The sequence below is a fragment of the Ochotona curzoniae genome, unplaced genomic scaffold, assembly GCF_017591425.1.
Source record: "Ochotona curzoniae isolate NIBS_2020 unplaced genomic scaffold, NIBS_Ocur_1.0 contig_2294, whole genome shotgun sequence".
Taxonomy (NCBI): Eukaryota; Metazoa; Chordata; class Mammalia; order Lagomorpha; family Ochotonidae; genus Ochotona; species Ochotona curzoniae.
In genome coordinates, this window is record NW_024465405.1 from 6,426,331 (window position 1) to 6,450,948 (window position 24,618).

The following is a 24,618-nucleotide window of genomic DNA, read 5'->3' on the forward strand; positions in this document are numbered from 1 at the left end:
GGTGGGTGGGTGTGTGTGTGATGTCCAGAGCCCAGGAACCTTCTGTGTTCGTAGGGATGGAGTGCGTGCGATGTCCAGAGCCCAGCAGCCTTCTGTGACCATGGGGTGTGGGTGTGTGTGACGTCCAGAGTCCAGCAGCAGCTGTGACCATGGGGTGTGTGTGTGTGACGTCCAGAGCTCAGCAGCTGCCTGTGACCATGGGGTGGGGGTGTGTGTGATGTCCAGAACCCAGGAACCTTCTGTGTTCATAGGGGTGGAGTGCGTGTGACGTCCAGAGCTCAACAGCCTTCTGTGACCATGGGGTGGGTGTGTGTGTGATGTCCAGAGCCCAGGAGCCGTCTGTGACTATGGGGTGGGGGTGCGTGTGACATCCAGAGCTCAGCAGCTGTGTGTGTTGGGGAAATCCTCACCATTCCCACTGTGGGAAAGATGACAGGATGTGGGCTGAGGCAGAAATAGGGCGGCAATGCCTGGGCGGCAGGGTCACTGGAGGCCCTGTCTGTGCTTGTGTTGACCATAACACCCACAGGAGCCTAGTGGACAGTGGGAAACTGGCCTGGAACTAGGAAGTTGGGGCCGCGCCCTTCTTCTAAGCCTGGTGGGGCTTTCTCTTCCTCCCCCAGGCCCCTCCTCTGGGTGGCGTCCACCTGGGAGTACACCGCTCCTATGGTCTTTGCCCAGTGAGAGGACTGTGGTTGGCGGTGCCACTCACTGTGAGGGGCCCCTTGGGGAATGTGTTAGAGTGAGCTTTGCCCTGGGGACAGGAGGGGCTGGGATCCCTGCTTAGCTAAGCCCAGGTCTGGGGCTGAGTTCCTGGGGCCCAGCTCTGGAGTAGAACAGCTGACCTTGGTCTTACCTGACTCTCCACCCCAGCAGCGCCTTCATAGCCTCCTGGGATTTCTCCTAGGGTCCTCCACCCCCCAGTTCTGGACTGACAACACCCACCCCAGGGTTTCTCAGGGCCCACCTGCTCCTAGTTCTGGACTGACAACACCCACCCCAGGGTTTCTTAGGGCCCACCTGCTCCTAGTTCTGGGCTGATCCCCGAGGACTCCCCACCTCTGCCCCAGTTCTGGGCTGACAACACCCACTTGCAGGTTGCTCCGGGTCCTGTTGCTCCTCCTGGTTGTGGCCGTGCTCCTACTTGTGGCCTTCCTGCATGTTGACAAGGAACTGTTTTGGCCGTAAGTGCTCATTGCTCCCGGGGAAAACAGCAGCAGCCAGGGCTGCCCTAAGGGAGAGGAGAAGAGCCACCTCATCTTGAAGGAGCCTTGGTACAGCTGAGGCCACCAAGTGCAGATGGCCAGGCTGGAGGTTAAAGGACATCTCATACCACCTTGTGGCTAGAAGCCTTCCCCTACTCTATACAGGTGGCTGCCCATAGCCCCATCCAAGCTGCACAGCTCCACCCCCACCCAAAGCCCAGTCTCATCCCATATCCGCAGTCCCATCTCCGGCTGGGGCTCCAGCTTTGCCCTGCATGGTCCTGTTGGTTGGCTGTCTGGGACATGTCCTGGCCTATCCCTCACTGTTCCCAGGACCAGTGCAGGTTGTTCATCCTGCCCCACCATCCTGGTCAGCCTCAGTCACTGCCTCATGGTGTCTGGGAGTGGGCCCTGCCTCTTCCTGGGCCCTGTGATGGCTAGGCTTCACCTCAGGACACCCTTGTTCCTGCACAGAGGATCAGGGCAGGGACACTGGTGATTGACAAGTAGAACAGGTGCCCAGGAGCCAGGCAGGGATCGAGGTGGAGCCTGTGGCCCTTGTGGGACCCCCCCCCCCCGCCCCAGGCTCCAGGCTGTGGGGGTAGCCTGGAGTCTACGCTAACTATGGTCTGTGTCCTGCCTAGCATGCTCAGTGGTGAGCCTGAGGATCCCCCTGTCACCAACATCATGTTCCTCAAGACCCACAAGACAGCCAGCAGCACCGTGCTCAACATCCTCTATCGTTTCGCCGAGTCACACAACCTGTCCACTGCACTGCCGGCCGGCGGCAGAGTCCACCTGGGCTATCCCTGGCTCTTCCTGGCCCGCTACGTGGAGGGTGTGGAGGAGGCTGGCCCTGGCGCCAGGCGGCGCTTCAACATCATGTGCAACCACATGCGGTTCAACCTGCCTGAGGTGCGGCTACAGGCTGGCATGAACACCAGCCAGGGAAGGTGCTAGACTGCATGGATGCCTTGTGGGCTGCCTGTGGCTTCTCAGGCTCCACCCAGCCAGCCTGGTCCTGCTGGAGTCAGGGTGCTGCCCCGCAAAGGACTCGGGCTCAGCCTGAGGCCGCCTTCCTCTGGCACCTCCTGACTTCTCTTCTGTGAGCCGGAGGGAAGGGGTGGCTGGTATACATGTGTTGGGGTCACCTGGGTGTCCAAGGGGACCTGGGCTAGCCATAGGGCAACCAAGTGAGGCGCAGTAGTCACCACTCTGCCCTGGGTGGGGCACCACAGCTGTGACCCCTTCTAGGAGACCAGGAGTCCTGGCTTCTACTGAGTTCAACTTCCCCAGGTCCTGGCCCCATAGGTGTTCAGGTGGATGCAGGCCCCTTTTCCCAGGGACCCGTGGCATTCACACTGGAGTCTTGGGGCCCAGGGGACTCCTCTGATTTGTCAGCACCTGCTCGATGCTCCCCCAGCTTGGCCACTGCTTAGCTACTGTGGCTCTGGCCCACTCCAAGCAGGCGCAGTGGGTACCTATGCAAGGGTGGGGCTATGCACAGCTGTGTGCTGGTGGGCACTGAGGGTTCCAATTGCCTCTAGGTGCAGAAGGTGATGCCTGAGGATACCTTCTACTTCTCCATCCTCCGGGACCCGGCTCACCAGCTAGAGTCGGCCTTTACCTACTACAAGGGCTATGTGCCGGCCTTCCGCAAGGTCAAGACGCTGGATGCGTTCCTGGCATCACCACAGCACTTCTACGGCGATGGGCAGATGTTGAGCAATGCGTACGCACGCAACAACATGTGGTTCGACCTGGGTTTCGACCACAACGCGCCACCTGAGGAGGGCTATGTGCGCGCGCGCCTGGCCGAGGTAGAGCAGCGCTTCCAGCTGGTGCTCATCGCAGAGCACTTTGACGAGTCAGTGGTGCTGCTGCGGCACCTGCTGCGCTGGCGCCTGGACGACGTGGTGGCCTTCAGGCTCAATTTGCGCAGCCAGCGCACTGTGACCCACCTGGCGCCCGAGAGCCGCGAGCTGGCACGGCGCTGGTGTGCCCTCGACTGGCGCCTGTACCAGCACTTCAACCGTACGCTGTGGGAGCGCCTGTATACCGAGCTGGGCCCGCAGCGCCTGCGCACTGACGTGGCCCGGCTGCGTGCACGGCGCCTGGAGCTGGCTGAGCTGTGCCTGCAGGATGGTGCCCCGCAGAACCAGGCACTCATCACGGATCGGCTGCTGCAGCCCTTCCAGTCAGGCCAGGCCGACATCCTGGGCTACAACCTGCGGCCTGGGCTGGACAACGCCACGCTGCACATGTGCCAGAGGATGGTGATGCCTGAGCTGCAATACATGGCCCATCTGTACTCACAGCAGTTTCCGGAGAAGCCCCGCAAGGTCATCCCCTTCCTGGAAGGGTAGCTGATGCAGGTGCAGGGTGGGGTGTTGAGGAGGCCATCCACGGGCCTTCTTTACCATGTCTCCAGGCCAACCAGAGCAGCGGGTGAGAAGTGACCCTGTTGCAGGGGACACAGACACAGCAAAGGAGAGGGAAGGGGAGGTGACTGAGCCAGCATGAAGGTGCTGGGGCAGGACATGCCCCACTGGTCACCTGTAGTGTCCTAAAGATTGGCCCAGGGAGGCCAGGCTGCGTGCGGCTGAATGATGGTGGGTGGGGCCATTGTGGGTGAGCAACAGTGAGCAGATAAGCTCAGGGAGCTGGACTCTCCTGTGGGTAGGTGCTGAGTGTGTTCCCAGGGTGGAAAGGTCAGAGCTGTGTGCAGGACACCTGCTTGACCCCAAGAGTACCCACTGCAGCCCATGCAGGACTGAACTCCCTGTGCCCCTGCCAAGGCGGCCTCAGTTGCTGTGAGCACTGGGCCGAGCGGAGGGGCAACTCTGCACAACCCTCTTTGTGGTTCAGAGGGCAGAGACCTCATCGGTGAGACCTGGTATAAGGAGAGTGACTTCAGAGAAGACACCGGAAAAACCAGAATCAGGACAGCAAGGATCGGCATGGACGCTGGCCAGGAGCAAGGGACTGGAGGCCCTGGAGTCTCCCAGAGCCAAGAGCCACCAGTTCTCATCTCGGGTGGCCCTTGAGGATGGAGGATGGGACATCCCTTCCCCAGGTTCTGTGCCTACAGATGGCCACAGGCACAGAAAGAAGGACAGTAGCCTGTGATGGTGATTCCATGGGGTTGGGGAGCATAGGCTGGCATTCTCTGGGAGGGAGCTGAGGACGTTCAGTGAGGTATTAAAATGCACACTGTGGTTTGTGATGGAAGATTCTGGAAGGGGTAGGCCTGTGCTGCTGTATGGGAAGGGGGGACTTACAGGGGCTGTGCTCCCCTTGGGAGGGGGTAGGCCCTGGGAAGGGTGGGTCCTGGGAGAGTCGTGTCCTGGCCTCTGTGTGACTGTGACCTCTGTGTGCAGGCTGATTGCTCACATGGAATGAGGACCCGGAAACCAGTAAGAGGCTTTCCTTTACAACCCCCAGCTTTATTCCTATTTTTGTTAGGATTGGCAGAAGTGACTCCATTTTGATTTTGACAATGTCTGCATTCCCTTCTTTTTACTAGAAGATTCTGATAACAATAGAGATAGGCCTGGACTTCCCCTCAGTGCCAGGGTGCATCTGTCCTGGTCTTCATCCAGTGGCAGCGAGTGGCCACCAGGCATCGGTGTCAGAGCCCTTTCAGCCATGTGGGAGAGAGTGCGTGGGGTCTAGTGCTAAGACCTGACAGTCACTTCAGAGCTCCAGGAGATGATGTACTGGGAGTGGATCTTCACAGGTGATGGGTACGCAGTTTCACAAGAAAAACACAAGCGAGTCAGAGTGGAACAGGTCAACTTGAGGCCCGAGTGTGTCGATGGTGAGGTCCCTCGGTGACACAGTGTTTGGTCCTGACAGCTGCTGCATGCCAGGCCTCCATGCCAGCTTGGGCAGCTTCAGGTCTGGATTCTGACTGTTTAGAGAGGGACAGGAGGCCCAGGAGGTCGTAGGAGCTAGCCCTGATGGTATCAGATGGGTTCCAGTACACGTGTCTACTGATGACTGTGACTTTCCTTTTGGCCGTCTCTCCCATCTCTTCCAAAGACAATAACCATTTGCATCCTGAGCTGTATGTCAGCATAGTTACTGGTGTGACTACATGTGCCCTGACATCAGTGTTGAGGGCCCTCTGCAGCTGGAACCTGGTGATCCTTGGGCCCAGGTCTCTCGCTGGCTGGCAGGGACTGGACTCATGCCATGTGTTCTGTGTACCTTGTCCTAGGAGAACAGTCCTGCACTGAGCTTATGCAAACCACCCTCTTCCATAAAACTAAAAATGAAAACCTTGCCAGTACTGTTCGAATTTCTGAGGAGTGGGGAAGAGGAGGCAGGTGCACCTCTCCCTGGCCCCATTCCTCTTCTTGCCTCCCCAACTTCCACCCCTGTCCTCAGCCCTCCCACCTGCTCTGGCTGGCTGCTGAGCTCGTAAGACCTGGAGTTCAGGTCTTGCTCGGACCTGGCAACAGCCACACATCTCCAGGCCACCTGGAGTTTGAAGCCGACCTATACTTCATCCACTGGCCCTTCTGGCTTGCCTGGAGCATACCCATGGCCAAAGCACTTTCATTTGCTTCTGTTTCTTCCAGCAGAGCAGGGTGGGGGAGGGGAGATATGGTTGTCCCCAGGCAGCTGTGGCTGACCCCTGTAAATTCTGCTCTGGGCCTCTGATCCCCTTGGTAATTTGAAGCCCCCAGATGGGGAGGTGGGGTAGACTCTGGTGATGCTGGCCTCAACCCTGAGCCCTGACCTGTTGACCCAACTGAGCCGGGCTATGCTGGGGCCACGGAGGCTCCTGTCTTCTGGACATTTCTGCAGGCCTCAGCAGGAGGCCTTGAGTGTGTGGCAGTTCTGTTGTCCCTCTGTGTTGGGAGGGGCAGTGCCTTTTGGCCTGTGCAGGCTGTGCTGACAGCTACTAAGGGGTCCAGACTCAGGGAAACACGCCAGGGTTGAGAGAATGGCTCACTGTGTCCATTCAGCTTGTATGGAACCCAGAAGCCCCATGCGGGGAGAGGGGGAGGTGTGAGCAGCTGTGGTGCAGGCAGGGACCTCGTGTCAGGCTGAGGTGGCTGGCACAGTCTTGCCAGGCATCCATCGGACTCCCGTCTCACCTGAGTGTCCTCTCTTCATGCCCTACGCAGCTCAGAGGCCGTGGGTGTGCGTGGTCTCTGGTCATCTCATCCTGGTCAGTGCTTGGGTTGAGTCCTGCTCCTGCCACCTGCACCCCTACGGTGTGTGACAGCCATGGACCATGTCTGTCTGTGTGTCTCTGTGTGTCCTGTGTCTCTCTGTCCCTGTGTGTCTCTCTGTGTCCTGTTTCTGTGTGTCCTGTGTCTCACTCTGTGTCCTGTGTGTCTCTCTGTTTCTGTCCCTGTGTGTCTCTCTGTTTCCCTGTGTCTCACTCTGTGTCCCTGTGTGTCTCTCTATCCCTTATTCTCTATTTCCCTGTGTCTCACTCTGTGTCCTGTGTCTCACTCTGTGTCCTGTGTGTCTCTCTGTCCCTGTGTGTCTCTCTGTCCTGTGTCTCTCTGTGTCCTGTGTCTCTCTGTGTCCTGTGTCTCTCTCTGTGTCCCTGTGTGTCTCTCTGTCCTGTGTCTCTCTGTGTCCCTGTGTGTCTCTCTGTCCTGTGTCTCTCTGTGATCTGTGTGTCTGTGTCCTGTGTCTCTCTGTGACCTGTGTGTCTCTCTGTGTCCTGTGTGTCTCTGTGTCCTGTGTGTGTCTCTGTGTCCTGTGTGTCTCCCTGTGTCTTTGTGTCCCTATGGGGGCTTCCCAGTGTCTCCTGTGGTGACACTACCCCCTCCTCAATGCAGCCCTTGGCACAGACCATGAGACCCACACCCATGCCAGCCCGCAAGGTGCTCTTTCAGCAGGAGCGGACAGGCCTGACATACCGCGTCCCTGCACTGCTTCCTGTGCCCCCTGGGCCCACCCTGCTGGCTTTCGCTGAGCAACGGCTCAGCCCAGACGACTCCCATGCCCACCGCCTGGTACTGAGGAGGGGCACGCGGGCAGGGAGCTTGGTGCAGGTGAGTCACAGTGAGAGGAAGGGATGAATGGCTATGGGCGGGGCTTGGTGAGGGTGACTGACAGCAGGGGCCTGGGAGTGGGGCTTTGTGTGGGTGAGGGGGTGGTGCTGGGTGCCAGTAAGTGACCATGGGCAATCAGACCCAAACCCAGCTGCCAGGGTGCCACTGGCCAGCTGGGAGTGCTGACCTGTCCCCCTACCATGGCTGCAGTGGGGGCCCCTGTGCGTGCTGGACACGGCCACCCTGCCTGGCCACCGCTCCATGAATCCCTGCCCTGTGCGTGATGCCAGCACCGGTACCATCTTCCTCTTCTTCATTGCTGTGCGTGGTCGCACTCCTGAAGCCCTGCAGATACGCACGGGCAAGAATGCCGCCCGCCTCTGCTGCGTGGTCAGCCGTGATGCTGGCCTTACGTGGGGAGGTGCCTGGGACCTCACCAAGCAGGCCATAGGTGACGCCGAGCAGGGTAGGTGTGTATGGGGGGCAACAGGAAGTCTCCAGCCTGCCCTGACCTACCCACTCTGTACCTTTCCCCTGTTGTGACACATTAGATGGGTGAAGAAATCCCCTGCTAATATGCCACACCCCTGCTCTGAGACCCCACCCCATACCTCACCCCCCATATACACATCTGAGACCCCACATCCTTCAAAGCCCACACCCCTTACCCTACACCCATCACATCCCTCCTACTCCACACCCATCACACCCACACCCCTTAGAGCCTCACATCCCATATCCCTCACATCCCATACCCTTCATACCACACCTCTCCTACCCCACATCCATCACCCCACACCCCTCACACCCATCACATCCTACACCCTGCATACCCCACACCCCTTATATCTCACACCCCTCATACCCCACACCCATCACACCCACACCCCTCACATCCCACCTCCTCACGCCCCTCACACCCCTCACACCCCACACCCCTTACACCCCATACCCCTCATATCCTACACCTCTCCTCATACCCCACACCCCTCACACCCATCACACCCATCACATCCATCACACCCTACACCCCCACACTCTCATACCCCACACCCATCACACCCATCACACCCATCACACCCATCACACCCTATACCCCCACACCCTCATACCTCACATCCCTCACACCCATCACACCCTACACCCTACACCCCCACACCCTCATACCCCACACCCCTCACACCCATCACACCCTATACCCCCACACCCTCATACCTCACACCCCTCACACCCATCACACCCATCATACCCTACACCCCCACACCCTCATACCCCACACCCCTCACATCCATCACACCCTACACCCCCATACCCTCATACCCCATACCCCTCACACCCATCACACCCTACACCCCTACACCCTCATACCCCATACCCATCACACCCATCACACCCTACACCCCCACACCCTCATACCCCACACCCATCACACCCATCACACCCTACACCCCCACACCCTCATACCCCATACCCCTCACACCCATCACACCCTACACCCCCATACCCTCATACCCCTCACACCCATCACACCCTACACCCCCACACCCCCATACCCCACACCCCTTACACCTCACACCCCACACCCCTCACATCCCTCATATTCCACACCCTTTACACCCTACACCCCTCATACCCCACACCCCTCATATTCCACACTTCTCTTACCCCACATCCATCCTACCATCAGCTTATACCGCACACCCCTCATACTGTCACATTCCAACCCCTCAGACCCTATACCCCTCCTACTCCACACCTCTCATACCTCATACCTTTCCAACCTCATGCCCCTCACACCCCACTCCCATCCTACCCCATATTCCTTGAAGCCCCCACAGCCCCCTGAGACTCCCACACTCCTCCTAAGGCCCAGTTCCTACTGCCCATCTGTCTGGATCCCTGGTGGCCAACCTCCTGGCCTTGGCCTTGGCCACCAGTTCTCAGACCAAGTCTTTGTCTGCATGGGCTCCTGGGTTCCTGTGATGGCCATGGCAGGCTAGTCCAGCCAGGAAGATCTCAGAGTAGAGGGGTGGCTGCCTGACCCCTGACCCTGAGTACACCTGAACCCAAGTGCTCTTGTTTGCAACACCCCCAACTCCACCTGCCCCTGTGTCCACAGGCTGGGCCACCTTCGCCGTGGGCCCAGGTCATGGTGTACAGCTGAGCTCTGGCCGCCTGCTGGTGCCTGCATATACCTACCGTGTGGATGGCCGTGAGTGCTTCGGGCACATCTGTCGTACCAGCCCCCATGCCTTCGCCTTCTTCAGTGATGACCATGGCCACACCTGGCACTGCAGTAGCCTCGTGCCCAACCTGCGCTCGGGCGAATGCCAGCTGGCGGCGCTGGGTGGAGGCCTGCTTTATTGCAATGCCCGCAGTCCTCTGGGCCATCGCCTGCAGGCCCTGAGTACCGATGAGGGCAGCACCTTTCTAGCCGGCCAGCTGGTGCCTAGCTTGCCTGAGACTGCCCGGGGATGCCAGGGTAGCATCCTAGGCTTCCCAGCCCCGTCCCCTGGCAGGAGTGCTCCTGATGAGCCAGAGTCCCCAGAAGATGAGGAAACTCCTGGTGGGGACCTCTCCTGGCTGCTGTATTCTCACCCCACGGGGCACAGGGCGCGTCTGCACATGGGCATTCGCCTGAGCCGCTCACCACCAGATCCCCGCAGCTGGACGAAGCCCTGGGTTATCTATGAGGGCCCAAGTGGCTACTCTGACCTGGCCTGCCTCGGGCCAGTCCCCAGAGGCACACTGGGCTTTGCCTGTCTGTTTGAGAGTGGGGCCAGAGCCTCCTATGAGGAGGTCTCCTTTTGTGAGTTCTCACTGCATGATGTCCTGGATAATGTGCCTCCTGGCCATGTGGACAAGGCAGCCGGGCACTGCTGGCCTTGCTGACAGCCCAGGGTGGGCAATGTCCGACAGGTGGGTCAGGACAGGGCCCTGGGTGTGATTGGCTTCCTTCCAGGGTGACCCAGGAGAGTACACAGGGATCGGGTAGGCACGTCTGACTCCCCATTCTGACTTGCTACGTCCACCCAAGGAGGGGCTCCTGCCCCAATCACTCCCAGGACCCCATGTCTTTCCACCCCAGCCAGACAGCCTCCAGACCCAGGCAAAGTCTGGGTGACTCACAGGAGGCTATACTGACCTGCGTAGGAGGGGGCTGGGGCCTGGCTGAGGTCAGAGGCCATAGGGTCAGGATCTGACCCAGGAAGGGAATGACAGGCAATGGCTAGGAGCTGGCCACTAGGGGGTCGTGAAGATCCTCCTGTCCAACCCTCACCCCAAACTTGAGCCTTACAGACACATGGACCTACACTGCACACTGACCCTCTGCAGGGTTAGGGTTAGCCCTGTCCTCCCCATGGCTGCCTGTTGGCTCCAGTGGGTACCATTTGTTTCTCTTAGGGTGTAGATTAAGGCAACTTGAGAAAGTCTGTGGAGCGACCAGTAATGAGGGCAAGGGGCTAAGCTGCCACCTGCAGTTCTGGCATCCCATATGAGCACCCATTTGAGTTCCAGCGGTTCCACTTCTGATCCAGCTCCCTGTTTATGGCCTGCGAAAGCAGTGGAGGATGGCCTATGTGCTGGGGCCCTTGCACCCCTATGGGAGATCTGAATGAAATTCCAGGTTCCTGCCTTCAGTCTGGCCCAGTCCTGCAATGATAGCCTTCTGAAGAGTGGACCAGTGAATGCAGAATCTTCCTCTATATGCCTTACCCTCTCTGTTGCCCTGAATTGCAAATGAAATAAACAAACTTTTTAAAAAGCAAAGGAAAAAAAAAGCCAGAAAACTGTGGAAAAGAATTAAAAGATGTTTCTGTCTGCATGGACACTCAGCAGGGGCAGCGTGAGCTTCCCACTTCTCCCCCACTGCATGAGCGTCTGACTAGGCGATGTCCACTCCTCTGGGTTGGCTCTGGATGCCTCCAGACAGGGGTGAGTGTTCATGGACATCAGGTTTTAGGCAAAGCAGGAAGAACCACTGTGTCCATCATCTCAAGGCCTAGTGACCCAGTGTGCTCTTTGTAACTGTGTCCCCAGCGGCCCTTGTGACCGAGTGTGTCCCTTATGACCACTTCCCCAGCGGCCCTTGTGACCCAATGTGTCCCTCATGACTGCGTACTCAGCAGATCTCATCTGATTTGCCTTAGATCAATACCCAGAATTTACGTCATGTGGCCAGGAGATGGGCCCCACTGCCATGTCCGACTAGCAGTGCCAGATGTTGGCATGCTCAGGTCCTCTCTGTTTCCCCTATCACTGTCCCCCTGTCCTGGTCCCTGTCCTCCATGCCCTGGTCACTGTTCCCCCATGGTCACTGTCTCCCTGTGGTCATTGTCCTGCCCTGGTCACTGCCCCCCTCAGCCTCCTGGTCTTGCTGCCCCCTCCCCTCTCCCAGGACTGGGCCCAGAGGGGATATGCTGAGGACTCCATTTCCCTCTCCACCACATCATGTCCCTGCTTGTGGTACCAGGCTGGCCCAAGGTGAGCCTGTGCTGTGGGCGACACAGATTGCTCCAGGGGCCTCCTGGCCCCACAGATGCCCCACAGAGCTGAGTTCACTCAACATTTAATGACCAGAGGCAGCGGTTCTGGTTCCAGGTCTCACCTCCCGCAGCCCCTTGGTGGCCAGCCTGGGCTATGACAGCCAGTCCCATTGGGTTCTGCCTGCAGACCCTGAACCCTTGCCTCCCAGCAGGAGCTCCACCACAGGGGCCTGTGACCCTCCCCTGCCCTCCCCTGGCACAGCCCAGGGGGCCTGGTGGAGGGCTGCTGGCCACAGACTCCGAGAGGCCCTTCAGTCTCCTGTTGACAAAGGACCCGGTTGGAGGCTCCTGTGGGGGTAAGGCTGTGTCCCCCGATGTCCTAGCCCAGCATGCCCATCATGGGGCTGCATAAGGCAGAGGCCACCCCCACTCTGGGCAGTAGGCAAATGGGGTTGTGCCAAGCTCAGCAGCAGTGGGCTAGGAGAGCTAGGCTTGAGTGGTCCCACCCATGGAGGTCCAAGTAGTCCCTGAGCCTTGGGAAGTAAGTCCTGTGAGGGCCACATTCAGGTGGTCAGGCACCAGCATGGGGCGGTCACCCTGTGTCAACAGCCCTCAGGAGGCCCCATGGCCTGGGCACTGGGTGGAGGCTCCATAGGATGCTGATGATAAGGACAGCTGATCAAAGGGGCCATGAACAGTGTCCGTCCTCGGGCCTCAGAGGCCGGGGGTCCCGTGGATGGTCAGCGGAGCCTCTGCGTCCAGGGACTGAGGCACCCAGCCCATCAGAGAAGACAATGGTGGCATACTCAGTCTGCTCAGGGACGCAGGCAGCTGGGGGTTCTGGCGTCTTCTCCCGCCACTGGAAGTCCAGCTCCCCATAGTCCATGGTGGGGCTGGGCAGGGCCAGGGGCTTGTCCTTCTGCAGGGAGAGGAAGCACCGGTCATCTCGGCGAGCTGTACCTCATAGCCAGCCTGGGAAGCGGTCTACACCCAGCCCACAGACCACCCCCTTGTTGGGACAAGGCTCTAGGATCTGGGGTCCCATTCCTGTGGGGCAGACAAGGGGCAGACACTCACTGGGGTCTGGTCCTGGCTTGTGGCTCCTTCAGCCTCTGCAGAGAGATACATGTGGTCAGGGAAGGCAGGGGGAAGGCAGGGCCTTTGGCTGCTCGGATGGGGCCGTGGCCCTGGGAGGCAGAGCACACAGCAGGTGCATAATCAGTACACAGGGCCTCCCAAGGCACCCTGCCCCACTGTCACCCGCGACTTCCCCAAGGGATAGCAGGTGGCCACAGGCGCAGCATCCAAGACATCTGGAGGCCTGGCCACGACAGGCCAACAGTGGCGGTCAGCAGAACACTCTGTTCCCACTCATGTTGTGACACAGAGCCTGGAGCAGCAGGAGCCCCATCAAGCGTCCCAGTCAGAGCTAATGCCCAGGAGCTGCCTGTGTGCTGCCTGGGGCAAGGTCCATAGACGACAACAGGCATGGACCCTGGGAGCAGTGGCTCTCGGAGTGTGAACTGCGTCTGCCTCCAGCACAGGAATGTTGATCATGACTGGAGTGTCTTAGGAAGCTGACCAGTACTGCCGAGGAGGCGCAGTGGTCAGGGTTGGGGGAGGAGCGGAGTGTAGTCAGGTTATTGAGGGGAGTGTGGTAGGGGGAGGAGCGGAGTGTAGTCAGGTTATTGAGGGGAGTGTGGTAGGGGGAGGAGGGGAGCAGTGTCCACAGGGCCCATAGGTGGTCAGAGTACATAGAAGATATGGCTGGGATCGCTCCGAATCCCAAGATGGTGGGGAGCTTGAGTCTGACTTCTTCTCATGAAGGAGCTTGGAGGCAGGAGCAGGTAGTGGGAGTGGGCAAGGCTTGGCTAAGCATTACCTTGGGCTGTTTTGGGGCATGTGGCCACCAGGACCCAGGCCAGTAGCAGCAGCAGCAGAACACCCACCAAGATACTGGGGACACCAATGACCAGGCCTTGGAGCTGAGCTGGTGGCCTGGGAGAGGGGCTGGGCTGTGCGGTGGATAGCTCCAGGGGTCTCTCTGAGGAGACAGAAAGGATCTGGTCAGGGATGGGCCCTCAGAAACTCCGCATACCCCACAGGTACCCCTTGCCATCTCTGGTTCCCCAGGGCCTGGATCACAGCCCGCACCCTGGGGCATCTCCTCAGTCCTGTCCTGCAGGTATCCGCCCCTGTCCCCCTGCCTCCAGCTTTGCCACGCCCATGTCAAGTGGACAGAGGTTTCTAAGGGGAGAGGACATCGGGGGGCAACCGAGCCCTGCCCCAACTCCCCTTCACCACGACCTCTCTGACCACCCCCTACACGGCAGCCTCTTTCTGTGCCTGCTATCTCCCTGTGCCACTACCCCCTCCCCTCCCATTGCCCCCTGCATGGTTGCCCAGCACCTGTCACTCTGAGCTCGGCCTGGGAGCTCTCCTTGATCTGTGTCCGGGGGTGCAGGGATATGGCCCCGCACAGGTAGATCCCACTGTCGTTGAGCCGGACACCAACCACACTCATGAGGTACCCATTGCCATTAGGCAGCCGGGTGATGCTGAAGCGGCCGTCCTGTGGTGGCTGGCTGCGGTCCTCGGGGAAGGCAGCCAGCTTGTGCCTCTGGTTGCTGGGGCTCAGACGATACAAATTCAGAACGAAGTGTTCGGATGTATTGGAGAAGCTGCAGGTAAAGGTGGCGTTGGCCCCTTCAGGCACCGTGGACTGAGCTGGGAAGAAGGTGAGGAGGTTCCAGGGCCTGTCCTGGGGGTCTGGAAGTGTGGAGAATAGCAGGTGAGATGGGAGCAGAGTAAGACTCTCCTGTACTGGTACCCCACTGCTTGGACAGTAAGATGGCTCCTGCTGTGGGCTCGCACAGGGCTCTGCCTGCCCCCACCCCGGTTGGCCTGAGCCTGGAGCCTGGGGTGACCCCATCCCCTTTCTCCCCCTGATATCTTCACTCCTCCCAGGTGATCCTTGATGTCGGCTTCCTGACAGGGCTGAGGGACACAACCCATACATGTCCTGGGAATGTGCCCAGCTCTGTCCAACCCAGGCCCTCAGCCTTCAGTGGTAGAACCAGGTACTGACTTGTAGAGGGGGTGGTGGAGAGGAACAATCCCATGAGGTCGGTGGTGGGTGGCTCCTGTCCATTATAGCAAGACTCCAGCTGGAGTCCATGAGATGAATCCCAGAGGCCATGGGGCTGGGGATAAGCACACATGGTCACGCCCCTCATCCATGGTCAGCCCTGCCACAGCAGGTGGGAATGGGACCCCCAGTGAGTCCACAATATCTACTGAGGAACCCCAAACCCAGCTCTCTGACAGCCACACAGATGCATTGAGACCCCCCCAACCAACCCCACCCAGCTCTCTAATGGCCACACAGCAGCACAGGCACCAACTTCCCCTCCCAGCTCTCTGACGGCCATAAATGGTTCCTGGTCTGGGGGTGGGAGCCAGGGTCATATCTGCTTCTGCTGGGCTGATCCCCCTGAGGAGGACCCCCTTCTGGTCAGCTCCCAGGAGGCAGGACCCATGGCCTCCAATTGATAGGCACACAGACTGTGGGGCGGAAGCTCCATCTGCTGTGTCCTTGCTGTGCCCAGAGTAGAGCCCTGGCCTCAAGTCCTCAGCTTCTATTGCCCCTACCAGGAGATGTTAGCAAATGGGAAACAATCTACACCTCCCATACCAGGAGTCTCCAACACTGTGTGAACCTTGAGATGTTCATCCAGGCTGTGACTGAGTGGCTGCTGACAGCTCCATTTGCTGCAGGCTCTTCACTGGCCCCACTGGCCCCCTTTTCATTGTTCTCTCTCACTGCTCCCTCTCTCAAAATCCCTCACTGTCCTTCACTGTCCCCTCTCAGTGTCTCTCACTATCCCTCATTGTCCCCTCTTTCACTATCTTTGTTCCTCTTTATGGCTGTGCACCTGCTGTTTTTGACTCCTTTCCTGTGACATCAGTACTGGCCCTGGCTCCCCACACATGTGACAACACGGGGGACCGAAGTTGCCACTGCTCTGAGTACCCACAAGTATGATAGTCTTGGAGGCGGATTGTGGTTCACCAAGCCCTGGTGGCTGAGAGGAGGAAGTGGCCACATGGGGCCCCTGGTTGTTGCTGTCAGGCTGGCCCAAGGCCCATCCTGTGTAGCAGGACTGAGTCCTTCCTATTCCCCATGGACACCCACCTGGGACAAAGGAAGCTCAGAGGCATCCCTGTCACAGCCTGCTCCTGTGTCCACTCTCATGTGCCCAGCTGGCCTGCTAGGATGGTCTCCCTTCTCTGAAGCCCTGGCTATGGTGGTGACTGCTCATGTCCAGTGCTGTTCCTGTACATGTGGCCGGGTGCTGCTCCCACACAGTCAGTGTAGCAGGACACCTTGAGGAGGAGGGGGCCCAACACGATGCCCATAGCCTCACAGAACCCAATTCTGCATGCCTGGTCTGCGTCCCACCCACTGAGCCCTCACTACAGGGCCACCTCCTGTGGCCAGGGCCTCCCCTCCCAGGGCTCTTGTTGTCTGCAGGTTTCCCCTGGGTGCTGCTGCCGTCCCCAAAATCCCCTTCATGGCTGTCCGCTGCTGGACCTGGAATGTGAACTGGGGCAGGCTCTGAGTCAGGCATGCCTGCCTCCTAAGGTCCCAGGTTTGGCTGAGTACTGGGTGGGAGGGAGGTATGCTCCTGGTGGGCGGTGGGAAGAAGCCCTGACCAGGACAAGGAAGGGTTGGGTGGATGTAACCTGGAGCAGCATTCTTGGCAGCCCTGGTAGCCTCTTTCTCCTCTGCTGGGGCTGGGGCAGGGGCTAGATGGGCAGCAGGAACAGGGTCGCCCTTGGTGTCTGCAGGGGCTCCACCATGTTGGACCTGATGAATCACCAGGAGGTGCCTACTTCAAGGGTCAGCCACACTGATGCTGTGTCCAGGGGTCCAGAGCTCTGTCCTTATGATGCTGTGTAACTAACAATGCGGGTGCCAGCCCATTCAACTTCCAAATGTAATGCCGGCATCCTTCATCAGAGCATGGTTCTAGTCCTGCTCCTCAGCTGCCAAGCGGGCTCCTTGCTTACGCATCTGGGGAAGCAGTGGAAAATGGAGCAAGTCCTGGGGAGGGTCTCCATGAGGGAGACCCGCAGGAAGCTGCTGGCTCCTGGCTTCGGTCTTACCTATTCTCAGCCACTGCGCTCATTTAGAGGAGTGAAGCAGCTAATGAATCTTTCACTGCCTCTCCTCTCTGCAAATGTGCCTTTCAAGTAAAAATAAACAAATAAATCCTTTTTTAAATATAAGAAGAGGTCACTGAGTAGGTAGGTATCGTTCCTGGCCTCCCCAGCTCAGAGTCCTGTCCTCTGCTCACTGTCACTCACCTAGTAGGCCAAGCACCAGGACTCTGGGCTCCAGGCCTGGTGGGGGTGGGTGTTGGGCTCCAGTGCAAGGAGCTCTGGCCATCACCCCCTCAGGGCAGCCCCTCATGGGGGCAGCAATTGAGGTGGGACAACCTGGTCCTCTTGTCCCCAGACAGGGCAAAGCAGCAGCTCCCTGACAGCCTGGCCCTGCCACTTCGCACTCTGCCCAGGGCACAACTGCAAGAATCTCAGCAGGTGCAGTGTCTCAGTCTTGGAGGCCCCACATTCTGGGAAAGAGAGGGGGCCTTCATCATGACACCATGAGCAGGAGAACAGGGCCCCCAGCGTGACGCCGTGAGGAGGAGGGGGCCCACCATGACGCCCTGACAAGGAGGAGGGGACCCAGCATGACACCACGGGGAGGGGTTCACGTAGGGAACAGCAGGTTACTCTAGGAGTGGGTGGGCCTCTGACACAGCCGTGAAGCTGCTGCTCTGGGTGCCCTTACCCCATGGGCCCTGAGTTCGAGCTCCAGCTCTTCCACTTGTGATTTCCGTTTCTTGCTCATATTCACTGAGAGGACTCAGTTTCTGCCACACTCAGCGGAGGCCTGGGTGGCACTCTGGCTCCTAGCTTTGCCTGGCCCAGACATGGCTGTTGTGGGGATTTGGGAGTGGGCCAGTGGATGGAAAATCTCTGTCTGCTTTTCAAATGAAAGAAATTGAAAAACAAAACTGTCACACTGGAGGATGATGACTTTAACCCAAACCCAGCATGATTGGAACTGATCTGGGGAGGGACCAACTTGTGGATTCTAGGACCTGGGGCTCAGTCTGGGGGGATGGGAACGACACCCACCTACCCAGTAAACCACCTGGTCTATGGTTACAGTGAACAGGCACCCAGAGCCAGCAGACCACCGTGGACAATTGGAGGCTCTAGAAGGATGCCATGACTGTGCCTTTAAGCGTCTCTATGTGGCCATTTTCAAAACTGCACAAGTCTGACTTTACCAGGCGTCACCTGGATGTGGTGGACAGTTTCAGATGATGTGGCAAGGTTTCCATCCCTGCCTGGCACGCCAACGTGCCTGCGCTGTGGGGGAGGGTGGTGGCCTGGGATCTCAGGAAGTCCGCTGCAGGGCCTGTGTCCTGTTGAGGACAGCAACGACCCGGACAGTGACGATGGAGAACAAACCAGGAAGGGGGATGTAGTCAGGGCAGGGAAATCGAGGCACCCAGAGGGAAAGCCACTTGCTGGCCGTGAGCAGGTGCAACCTGTTCTCCCTGGGATCTCCAAAACCCACATGTCTGGGCAAACCTGTTGACACCTCCAGCTCTCCTCCCTCCCTGAGCCCAGAGAGTAATGAGTCTTCCTCAGAGAGGAAGATCCAGGGCCCCGCTTAGCACATAAACCATGTCTTTGGTCCCTCCCATGCCAGAGACCACAGCAGATGATCCCTCCCATTCCAGGGATCACATCTCAGGTCCCTTCCGCTTCAGGGACCATGTATCGGTTCCACCCCCCAATCCCAGGGACCACATCACTGGTCTCTCCCTCCCATCCCAGGGACCACATTGGGGGTCCCTCCCATCCCAGAGCCCAAGGACCCCAGCTGGGGTTCCTCTCCAGTGTGTCCCAGCTGTCTCAGTCTCAGGAGCTCTGCCACGTACCTAGGAGCCATCCTGGCCTCCAGCTCAGCTGCAGCAAGGCCCAGAGCAGCGACCAGGGCACCCGCGGCACTCGCATGCCCCAGCGCCCGCTGTGCCTGGTCTCCTCGGCGCCCCGGCAGGAGTGGTGCTGAGAGGAAACAGTCCCAGGTCGGAGGAAGGGGACCTGCCCCAGGCCCCGCCCCCTCTTCCTCCACCTCCACAAGAGTGACAGGGCGTGGAGCACTGGGGTGGGGGAGAGGGGAGGGGAGGGAGAGGGGAAGAAGCAGAGGGGGTGTGCAGGAGGAGCCTTGGTCCTGGGGGAGGGGTGCAGCTCAGACCCCTCTGTGGGCGCTACAGGCTCTGCCTTTGCCTGTGGTCTCTGGCGTCTCCCATTGGAGCTGCTAAGGTCTGCGGATGGGGGGGTGCAGGTCCCCACTCTGCCCCCCCCACCCGGAGCTCGGTTCCCCAGTCTGCAGTGGGGGTGCGCACAATTCCACGCCCACTCTCAGCCCCCTGAAGCCGAGGGGCAGGTGCAGGTGGGCCCTTTCTTCAGCCAGCCCTGGGGTCCTACCCAGGAGTCAGACCCAGGGTGGGCAGGGGCCCCCGGAGGCACTTTGGCTGGGCTGCCCGGCACGGGCCTCCCCGTCCCCAACCCGGCTTCGAGACCTTTCCGCCGCCCAGCCCCCTCCCCCTGCGGCGGGCCGGCGTGGCCGGGCCGGCTCCCCGGGGAACAGGAAAACTGAAACTGCTGATACTGGTGACGCGGCCGCGAAGCGCGCTGGAAAGCGGCGGCGGCGGCGGCAGGCGGCGGAGCGGAGATGAAAGCGCGGTGGAAAAAGCAGCTCAGCGCGCGGGGGCGGCGGCCGGGCACCGGCGCCCCACGGCCTTGGCCCCGGGCGGGCCCCTCCTCAGCGTGCTCCGCACCGTGGGCGGCGGGGCCCAGCTGCCGGTGGCCTCGGGACAGCTGGACCCGCTCCTTCCCTGGGCGTCTTCTACAATGAAACCGCAGAGTGCTGACGCGTGAGAGCAACTTGTGATCCACTTGACGTCCAAGAGAGGCTCGGACCTGAAATGTGTCGCTGCATCCCCAACCCTGCTCCACAGATTTTGTTCTCCAGACCTAAGACCCTGACCCCTATACCCTGCTCTCCAGACCCCAGACTCTGCCCCCCTACCCTGCCCCCAGACCGTGTTCATTTTAAAAGCATGGAGCTAAGTCGAAGGACAGCCAAGTATTCCATACCTTCCTAAGGGAAGTGCCACTCAGACCAGGCTCTGGTTCCTTGCAAATGTGCCCACTGTCCACTCACACACTGCTCACACTCACTGCTCACAGTCAGTCCTCACACACACTGCTCACACTCACTGCTCACAGTCAGTCCTCACACACACTGCTCACACTCACATGGTCCTCACACACTGCCTGCTCATACACACTGTCCTCACACACACAGTCCTCACACACACTGCTCACAGTCATGGTCCACACACACTGTTCTCACACACACTGCTCACAGTCAGTCCTCACACACTGCCTGCTCACACACTGTCCTCACACAGACTGCTCACACTCAGAGTCCTCACATACACTGTTCTCACTCACATGGTCCTCACACACACTGTCCTCACAGACTGCTCACACACACAGTCCTCACACACACTGCTCACACTCAGAGTCCTCACACACACTGTTCTCACAGTCATGGTCCACACACACTGTTCTCACACACACTGCTCACAGTCAGTCCTCACACACTGCCTGCTCACACTCACGGTCCACACACACTGTTCTCGCTCACAGTCAGTCCTCACACACACAGTCCTCACACTCACATGGTCCTCACACACTGCCTGCTCACACACACTGTCCTCACACACACAGTCCTCACACACACTGCTCACACACAGTCCTCACACACACTGCTCACACTCACACAGTCCTCACACTCACACACAGTCCTCACACAGACTACTCATACTCATATGGTCCTCACACACACTGCTCATACTCATGATCTAAACACACAGTTTTCACACATACAGTGCTCACACAGACTGCTCACACTCACGGTCCTCACATACTGTTCTCACAGTCAGTCTTTACACACTGCCTGCTCACACACACGGTCTTCACAATGACTGTTCATACTCACACAGTCCTCACACATTGCCTGTTCACACTCACATGGGCCTCATACAGGTCCCGATCTGGGTGAGTTCCCATGCATTAAGGGCCACACAGCAAGATGTTGGGGCTCAGCCCCAGTGGGGCCCCTGCCTGGCCTGCATTCTCCATGCAGCGTCTCCTGGAGAGGCACAAGGTGGGCCTCATGCTGCACCTCTGGGTAGTGCCGGTTCGTGGCCACCAGGGTGTGAATGGCTGTTTGCCTGGGTTTCTGCCGGCTGAGCCTGGGCACTCTTATATTCAGCTCCACCATTGGGGCATAGGACAGGGCAGGATACTGGGGGGCTCTGACGGGGCAGCTTTGAGCTGGCATCGCACCCTCGGACCCTGGAAGTCCTCCTGGGGCATGGGAAGAGATGCTCAGTAACATGAGCTCCAGGTGTGGCCTGCAGACCTGACTGGGATACCAGGCTCCCGTGGGGAAGGTGGGAAGGGGGTCTTCCTTTGGTGGGGTGGGCAACTCAACCACGTCCTGTCCCTGTTACTGTGGCCAGGGCGGCAAACTGAGTCACAGCTGGCTCTGAGGTTGGGACAGGAAATGGTTAATAGCGCCTGCAAATAAAAACTTTCTGTTCTGTCTTGGTTTTGAAACATTTCCCAGAAGTAAAAGAAGAGAACGCCATTTCTCGGCCCAACTGGAGAGCCCGTTTCAGCAGACTAATGGGATATTCCCACAGTTCACTGCACACAGGAAGGAGTAACTCAGCTTGTCAAGTTAGGGCTCACAGGAGACTCGCCCCTACTGCTTTCTGGACTCTCTGGAGTAATCAGTTATTCCTGTTGTTTAAGATATTAAAAAACAGAGAGAAGGGAGAGAAAGCAGAGGTCTCTATCCTCTGGTTCACTCCTCAAGCAGCCAGGGCTTGGTGGAGAGGCAGCTGGGAGCTCCATGTGGGAGACAGAGTCCTGAGCCCTCAGTCAATTGGCACCAACTCAGTAAGCTGGTTGGAAGTGGAGCAGCAGGAACTTGAACTGTGATGCCACGAAAGCCAGCAGTGGCTTTACCAGCTGCAACCACCAGCCAGCCCCTGTGTGTATGTGGCATATACGTGCTTTGTATGTGATGTTGTGTTTCTGTGTACATAACTCTGGTGTAGTTATTTATATACATATATATCAGGTCATGCGAATCAAATGTGTGTGCTGATATTTGTTCCTTGTGTGTTTATGTGTTGTGTGTGGCGTGTGTGTGATATGCATAGGTAGTATTGTACAGTGTGTTTATATGTTGTGTGTGGCTAGCAGGTGTCAGGTGGTTCTGTAGCATCATTATGCGTGTACCTTTTCCTGAGTTCCCTCCCTGTCCAGAGTGATTCATTTGCCTTAACCAACAGGAGAATGAGAAAGCAGAGCGGCGCTCTCCCCAGCCTGCTGTGGTTCTGCGGTGATTGCAATCCCCCGAGGCACCTCAACCCCTGCCCCCCTTGGATCTTGGCCAGGAGTGCCACACCTTGGAGTTGGAGAAGGTCTAGAACAGAAGCAGAGGCTCTGTATGCAAAGCTGAGGAGGGTGGGATGCAGGGAGTTGAGGACAGCACAACTGCTGAGGGTGCCAGTGGCTTTGGAACATTATGGGGCAGGCAACCTTGGCAGACTATGCCAGGGTGAGCCCCCGAGTCCAGGCTGCTCCCTGTGAATGCAATGGTCAAGGCCCCTGCACCCCGCTGGGAGATCTGAATGAAGTCTCAGGCTCCTGACCCAGCCACTGTGGGTGCTTCAGAATGATACAGCAGATGGAAGCACCCACTCTCTCCCTCTTCACTTCTTTCCTGTATTTTATTTTTAAAAAAGATTTATTTATTTTTGTCATAAAGGCAGATTTACAGAGGAGAGACAGACAGATCTTCCATCCTCTGGTTTACTCCCTAAGTAGCTGCATCAGCCAGAGCTGAGCTGATGAGAAGCTAGGAACCAGGAGCTTCTTTTGGGATTCCCATGCAGATACATGGCATTAAGGCCTTGGGCCTTGCCCTGCTGCTTTCCCAGGGCACAAGCAGGGGGCTGGAAGGGAAGTGGAGTAGCCAGAGCATGAACCGGTGCCCATATGGGATCCTGACACTTGCAAGGGGAGAATTTAGTCATTTGGCCACCTCACTGAGACCGACCTCTTTCTTTTGTTAAAATAGAATTTAATTTATTTTCTTTTTAATTCTGTTACATAATTGAGAGGGATGCATACTCATGTGAGCCTCTGATAAGGGTATAGGGGTTGAGTGTGGACAAGGTGAGACACATGTCTCAGTTCTTTTTCTTGCTTTCTTTTTCTCCTGTGTCCACAAATGGGAAAGGAGAGGGACTGCTCCTTACTGTCACACTGCATCATCAGCCAGGCATGGGGGATGGTCATTTGATAAGCCTTAGGAGAGCCTGATGTGGGGAACAGTGTTCCAACGGTGTTACTTGAGTTTATCTCTGCCTTTCAAATAAGCAAAATAAAAACAAACCTACACATAAAAGCCCACAAGTGGTGGGTAGTTGGTGGCCAGGCAGGTGAACCAGAGTGTGGCTGACTGACCACGGCCAGCCATGGCAAAGGCTGAGGTGAGATTGCCTAGAACTGGGGGCAGGCGAAACCTAAGGGCCTGCAAGCCACAGCAACTGGTTCAGAGAGCCAGGGCCTAGAGGCTGTGTCCATGTGAGCAGGACAGCCCATTGCAGTGACCGGGAGATGGGAGCTGCCAGAGGCCACTGTGCTACAAGGCTGGGATTCCACAGTGAGTGTGTGTGTGTGTGTGCGCGTATGTGTATGTAGCATGTTTGTGTGTGGTATGCACATAACATGTTTGTGTATGCTGTGTAGCATGATTGTATGTAACATACATTCATGTTAGGTGTGATATATGTTGTGGTATGCATGTATTGCTTGGTTTGTGTGTGGTGTGTGTGGCATGTTGGCATGCAGCACGTTTGTGTGTATGGGTGAGATGTGGTGGAGGTCATGTGTGTATGTGTGTGGGTCTCCTGGGGGCTTCTGAAATGGCCCCTGGGAGGTTCCTTGTTTTCCCTGCCCTCCCACTGTCACCCTGAGCTTCCCTGAGCCAAGTGCCCATGCTGAGGGCTCCTGGGGCCACCTCTGCGCCCAGTGTCTGCTTTGTTGTGTTGAGTCATTCACTGACAGCCACGGACCTGTCGTGTGTCCACCTAGTGATCCTGGACATGCTTCTCTTGAGGACGAAGGAGCCAGGCAGGCACTCTGTTGCCTGAGATGGGGTCTGTGCTGAGCATCTGGGACTATGCACAGGGCTTGGCGCTGCGTCAGCCAAGGGAGGGGCAGATACAGCTATGGCGGGTTCTCTGCTGCAGGCATGATGTGGGGTGTGGGGGTGTGATGGGTGTGATGTGTGATGTGATGTGTGAATGGGATGCAATGTGGGGGTGTGATGTGTGATGGGTGTAATGTGGGGATGTGATGTGGGGGTGTGATGTGTGGGGTGTGATGTGTGATGGGTGTGATGTGTGATGGGTGTAATGTGGGGATGTGATGTGGGGGTGTGATGTGTGGGGTGTGATGTGTGATGGGTGTGATGTGTGATGGGTGTAATGTGGGGATGTGATGTGGGGGTGTGATGTGTGGGGTGTGATGTGTTATGGGTGTGATGTGGGGGTGTGATGTGTGATGTGATGTGTAGGGTGTGATGTGGGGTTTGATATGGGGAGTGTGATGTGGACATTTCCATGTGGGTGAGGTCCTGGCCCAGTGTAGGGGCCACGGTTCACT

At 58.1% G+C, this 24,618-nt stretch overlaps 3 protein-coding genes across 4 annotated transcripts; 2 read left to right on the plus strand and 1 right to left on the minus strand.

Annotated features, from left to right (window-relative positions):
- Positions 1–297: 297 nt before the first annotated feature.
- On the plus strand, positions 298–3,669 carry GAL3ST2 (galactose-3-O-sulfotransferase 2). The gene is made up of 4 exons (XM_040972443.1): positions 298–302; positions 1,098–1,184; positions 1,850–2,120; positions 2,753–3,669. Exons 1-4 carry the CDS (start codon positions 298–300, stop codon positions 3,569–3,571), a joined length of 1,182 nt encoding a protein of 393 aa, XP_040828377.1. The 3' UTR covers positions 3,572–3,669.
- A 3,358-nt stretch (positions 3,670–7,027) lies between these two features.
- Positions 7,028–10,120, plus strand: NEU4 (neuraminidase 4). The gene is made up of 3 exons (XM_040972444.1): positions 7,028–7,228; positions 7,439–7,694; positions 9,348–10,120. The coding sequence occupies exons 1-3, from the start codon at positions 7,028–7,030 to the stop codon at positions 10,118–10,120; spliced, it is 1,230 nt and encodes a 409-aa protein (XP_040828378.1).
- A 1,662-nt stretch (positions 10,121–11,782) lies between these two features.
- Positions 11,783–18,838, minus strand: PDCD1 (programmed cell death 1). Of its 2 annotated transcripts, XM_040972416.1 has the most exons (5): positions 18,738–18,838; positions 14,125–14,484; positions 13,598–13,759; positions 12,793–12,827; positions 11,783–12,634 (listed from the first exon to the last, which is right to left on the minus strand). In XM_040972416.1, exons 1-5 carry the CDS (start codon positions 18,811–18,813, stop codon positions 12,395–12,397), a joined length of 873 nt encoding a protein of 290 aa, XP_040828350.1. In that variant the 5' UTR covers positions 18,814–18,838; the 3' UTR covers positions 11,783–12,394. The 2 variants fall into 2 exon arrangements, with proteins under 2 accessions (XP_040828350.1, XP_040828351.1); XM_040972417.1 differs by lacking the exon at positions 12,793–12,827 and having other exon boundaries at positions 11,783–12,675.
- Positions 18,839–24,618: the final 5,780 nt, after the last annotated feature.